The sequence below is a fragment of the Solanum pennellii genome, chromosome 4 (genome assembly GCF_001406875.1).
Source record: "Solanum pennellii chromosome 4, SPENNV200".
NCBI lineage: Eukaryota > Viridiplantae > Streptophyta > Magnoliopsida > Solanales > Solanaceae > Solanum > Solanum pennellii.
This window is the reverse complement of record NC_028640.1, coordinates 70,368,574-70,374,147: the sequence shown is the minus strand read 5'-3', so window position 1 is coordinate 70,374,147 and position 5,574 is coordinate 70,368,574. Positions and strand designations below refer to the sequence as shown.

General features: G+C 28.8%; 1 protein-coding gene across 1 annotated transcript; it reads right to left on the bottom strand.

The window, feature by feature from the left end:
- Positions 1 to 2,829: 2,829 nt before the first annotated feature.
- Positions 2,830 to 4,233, bottom strand: LOC107017262 (heavy metal-associated isoprenylated plant protein 24-like). The gene is made up of 2 exons (XM_015217527.2): positions 3,835 to 4,233; positions 2,830 to 3,235 (listed from the first exon to the last, which is right to left on the bottom strand). Exons 1-2 carry the CDS (start codon positions 3,989 to 3,991, stop codon positions 2,940 to 2,942), a joined length of 453 nt encoding a protein of 150 aa, XP_015073013.1. The 5' UTR covers positions 3,992 to 4,233; the 3' UTR covers positions 2,830 to 2,939.
- Positions 4,234 to 5,574: the final 1,341 nt, after the last annotated feature.

Below are 5,574 nucleotides of genomic sequence, written 5' to 3'. Positions count from 1 at the left end.
CCTTTGTTAATTCAAACTTATGTATATAAATTTTACCATTTCTATATCTCTCCATGATTGTGTCCACGCCTTCCCAAAAAAGAGCGAATCTAAGTTGGAAGAGTTAACCAAGCTTGTGACCATGTTTTGGAGAGAATACTCATTTTGGATGTTTCTTTATAATCAATCAAACAAAGTGTTTTTTGAATAAGACATTCCGATAATAAGTCAGGCATAATTATATCAAAACCCTAATAGTAATGGAAATTTATACTAAATAAATGGTTCAATGTATTTTTAGATGAACAAAATAATAGGGAGGAATATATTTCTTTTTGCTCTAAATCATATGACTTTCTTCTTAATCCTTCCCCTCCCAAGTTTGTGGCTGCTTAAGATTTACATATGTCTCCTTTTTTTTTTGTAAAGTGATACAATTCTCTGAAATTTCTCAAACCATTACAAAAAATTTATCATTTTTTTTTATATCCGAATAAAATCAACTAAATGTATAGTTTAATATATCTAAGTTTGTCTGATTAATTTTCAAAAATGATGTCAACTTAAGTAGCATAGAAAAGAAATTTTTACAATAATATATCAAATCTATTAATTATTTGAACCATATTTTACGGCGTTCATCATTTAAAATAGTAATATTGGAATTTTGGTTGCTCGTTTTGGCTGTAAGGAAATGAGCAATGGCGAACAAAGGGTTCTCCAGTGATTTGATGATCAAAATATGTATTTGATTAGGGTGTATATGTGTGAGTCCGGAGCCTAAAGGGTATAAAATATTAACAAAAATTTTAAAACGATATATGAAATTTTATATTAACCAAAACGGCAAAATTGCTGAAACAACGGTGATTTCCTCCACCGGAAAAAGCAAAATCGCTGCTACCGCAGCGATTTTGCAAAATGTGATTTTTTTTAAAAAAAAAACTTTTTTTTTAGAAAATCGCTGCCTAGGCAGCGATTTTCATTTTTTTTTAAAAAAAAGAATTTTTTAAGAAAATCGCTGCCTTTTCTAAAAAAAAATTAAAAAGAAAAAGAAAATCGTTGCCTAGGTAGTGATTTGAATTTTTTTTAAAAAAAAATCATATTTTGCAAAATCGCTGCAGATTTCTTTAAATTTTTTTTTTAAATGGAAATGATTTTCTAAAAAAGAATTTTTTTAAAAAAAAAAAGTCACATTTTGCAAAATCGCTACAGTAGTAGCGATTTTGCTTTTTCCGGTGGAGGAAATCGCTGTTGTTCCAGCAATTTTGTCGTTTTGGTTAGTATAAAATTTTATATACCATTTTAGAATTTTTGTTAATATTTTATACTCTTTAGACTCCGGACTCGTATATGTGTCTAACAAGATATAGATATGTATCTGATAAAATGTACATGTATCTTAATTGAGATTATGTATCTATAGAAAAAAATTCTAATGCTAAAAAAGTAAGAAGAATTTCGAAAATTCTTAAATAGTAATATAAGTACTCTTTAGTCATGATTTACTCCTAGCCTTTCATATTTAGACTATACGTGTATATCGATATTAGATGCATGTATTTTGAATATATCATAAGAAATTGATATTTTATATATTAAATTAATACTAAATAAATATCTATAATAAATACATAAAATTAATGCTAAATACTTTTGTGACACATATAAATAACAGATTAGTATGTGTTCATGATACATCGAAATATATATTTGTGTTCCAACATTTTTTTTTTATGTATCTAAGACTTAGAGGTTGGTATATATTTTATCATATAACTCTATATTTTTATGGATAAGATTTGTTATTACTTTCACCGACCATTATTGACTTCGATGGCTGAATTCACATTGCCACTTTCACCGTTTGAGGAATAGAGTGACCATTCAAACGTTGTGGAATTATAATTAATAATATCATTTAATTATATATAATTCATTAATATTTTGTCATAATATTAAATCAAGTAAATATTGTAAGCTAATGTAGATTGATATACACATGTAAGCTTACATATATCACCATTAAGGTTACAACGAAATAGAAAATGATATTTTAAAGTAAAAGTGCAACTAGAAGAAATCTAAATGTAGCTATAATTATAGGAAGTGTTCAATTCCCTTCTAATTGACTATGTACCGTACAAATTTAAATTAATTGCGTTTGATATATAATTAATAGTTTATATATCAATCTATTCTCCTATTAATTATTAATTAAGTGAAAGCTCTGAATTATCAATAATTATAATGATAATATATTTAGTATAATAATCTCATCAACTGACGAAAATCAAAATTATTCTTAAAGATTGATATATAATTTTTTAAATTATAAAAGTTATTTAGAATTTAAGAGAAGTTCACGATAAAACGAATCATATATCACTACATAGGTGTCAAAGTAGAAGTGGATTTGTCTCATAAACCGATAGACTTAAACCTAAACCTTGATCAATTCAATCAAAGACTCATGAAATCCAAACTCCTCTTATTAGACAATGATGATATATACTTTTAACGGCAAAAGAATAAATATATCTTCAAATTATCATAAATAGTATGTGAATATCTTTCGTCATACTTTTGGGACATATTGGTGCTCTTGCTGTCCAAAAATTAGAGCATATATACCTTTACACTAACGGACATACACGCGTCATTATCTTATCCGCCGACCCAACATCAAATCGACAGATGAGACTGCGTCACATGTCCCTAGTATTCCTTTAGAGTGAAGGGCATATACACTCTAGTTTTTCGACCACATGGATACCACTCAAAAGTATGACGAAGGATATCTGCATACAATATACGATAGTTCGGAAAACTATTTATCCTTTTTCCTACTTTTAATTCACAAATCAAAATTCTTTATACAGTACAATAAAAATACACACAAAGGATCAAGTATACTTTATAATAAAGGGAAAAAAAACTATACTAATAATCAAGTACTACTACATAATATTACAAGCATTTGGATTTTCATCACTAAACATAAGTGAATATTGTTCTTCAACAGGATTTAAGTGAGCAACAGATGGATCAGTAGTTGCCCTTACAAAATTAGGAGGTGCTTTTTTGTCGTAAACACCAGCAGCATAAGGATGTGCCACCATACTATAAGGCACATATGGCCAAATTTCACATTTTTTACCAGTCGATTTTGCTGCCTTCAACACTTTTTTTGGCTCCACAAATCCTGTTACCGTTGCTTTTTGTTGCTTTAAGTCCACATCCACTGATTTTGCACCTATTCAAAAATTGAACCACAAGTTGGTTCGACGTTATTCTAACTCAGGACCAAGTCACATAAATTAAAACGAAAGAAAATTCTTAGACGAAAAAAATACATGTAAGTGGACCATAAATAGTAGACGTGTTATAACATGTAAAGTTGCCATGATAGGTAAAAAAAAAAGGGAAACCACTATTGTGATTTTACTTTTAAGTAACTTATATTTAAAAAAATGTACCAGTATTCTTAATTTATGCTAAAAATTTCCGAGACATACTTATACTATACTAAGGTCCTATTACATCCTGAACTTATTTTATAAATAATTTTCTATCCCTTTTTGGCCTACGTGACACTATCTTGTGGGCTCAACTCGTATTAATTTTTTTTCAAGCTAGTACCACGTAGGTTGAAAAGGAATAGAAAATTATTTATAAAATAAGTTCAGGAGTAATAGAACCTTAGTATAATATAAATGTGTTTCTGAAATTTTGAACATAGATTGAGGGTTACTTATGCATTTTCCCTAACTTATTTGAAGAAATTTATTTTTTTGATTGGTATAAAAAATACGTAACGATATATATAACTTAAAATTGTAAAAATAAATATACCTTTTACTTTAGAGAGAGCATTTTTAACTTTACGAGCACAACCTTCACAGTCCATTCTAATCTTGATGGACACAGTTGCGATTTGTTTCTTTTTCTTGCTCTTCTTAACGTTGCTAAGTACTTCAGATAAGTATTCCAGTGTACCTGAAACTCCCATTTTTTGCTTTTGATATAAACAAAAAAATTAACTTTAATTAATATATAAAGCTGAGAAAGGATGAGAAATTAAAATTGTGTTTTTTTGGTGGTGGATTATGTTTGCTAGAAAGAGGACGATATTATATATAGTATAGTAGTTAATCAGGAGAAGTATTAATAAAAAGACAACAAGAAGAAAATATTTAATATTGACTAGTGACAAGACTAAAAGAGCGTTTAATTCTGTTTTTTTTTTAAAAGAAATAATGTTGGATGAATGATTTTGAAACTTGTATTTATAGAAGAAAATATTGAAAAAGAATTGTAATACCTATCTATGTCAAATTTTTACGCAATCAAGTCATGTTTATATATTATAACAAGTGATTTATTTTAATTTTATAATCATAAAATTTACATTATTAAGCATTTAATTATATAAAAAAATTATTTAAACTGACAATATACGTATATAATTTAATAGGAGTACATATACATTATTGGTAACAATTATTTGTGAGTGGGGATCACCTAGAACCTGGAAGAAGCTTCTGTTGAGGATATTCTTTGCTTGAAATTGTTTATACACCACAAAACTACTTTTAAATTAGTGGCATCTTAATCACTAATCAATATTGCCTATTTTTCAAGTTTTTATTTGTTTACTTTTAAATTTTGTACGTATAAAAAAAATTATCCTTTTATTTTTGCAGAAAATGTTAAAGAATGACAAAAGTCCCACATTGGTGGTTAATGAGATGGGTGGACTCCTTATAAGGCTTGAACAATCCTCCTCCCTTTGAGCTAGCTTTTGGGGTGTGAGTTAGGCGTAAGACCTAATTTCACATGGTATCAGAGCAGGGCCCATCTCACCCGATAAATTGTCCATGCACCAGATGTTAAGCACTGGGCGTGAAGTGGGGTGTTAAAGAATGACAAAAAATCCCACTGTTAAAGAATGACAAAAAATCCCACATCGGTGGTTAATGAGATGGGTGGACTCCTTATAAGGCTTGGACAATCCTCTTCCCGGGGTTGTGAGTTAGGCCTAAGACCTAATTTCACAGGAAAAAACAACTTACGCATGTAGAATTTATTCGAAGTTTTTGACCCGGACAAAAGATGAAGTAGAGATCTTTGCACATATTATCGTACAAAGAAAAGATATATTTTCATCTTATTTTGTCTCTCTAAAGAGAAACTATCACTTGGGTTACACGAAAGGTGAAATTATAAGGTAAAAGTTTTTGGTGATTCATGTTTATAGAAAGGGACATTTCCAAAGATTGTCCACACTATATTATATCAAATAAATAATAGGGAATTGGCCAAAAAGTGGAGTAATTAATTTTATTTTATAATTTGTCATGGATTTTGATAGCTGCCACGTTGGAAGAGATGATAATAACACGTGGCAACAAGGGAAATCTAAGGGTAGATATTTGTACACGTGTAGTCAAGAAATAAACAGGTAGTTAAAGCAGTTTGTCATGTATTGAATTTTGTTTTGATTGATTATTTAGGATAGAATTGGGCGGTGATACTGTGGAAAAATAGATTTGTTTACATTAGATAACGCCACAAATTTTTGTTTTTGTGTGT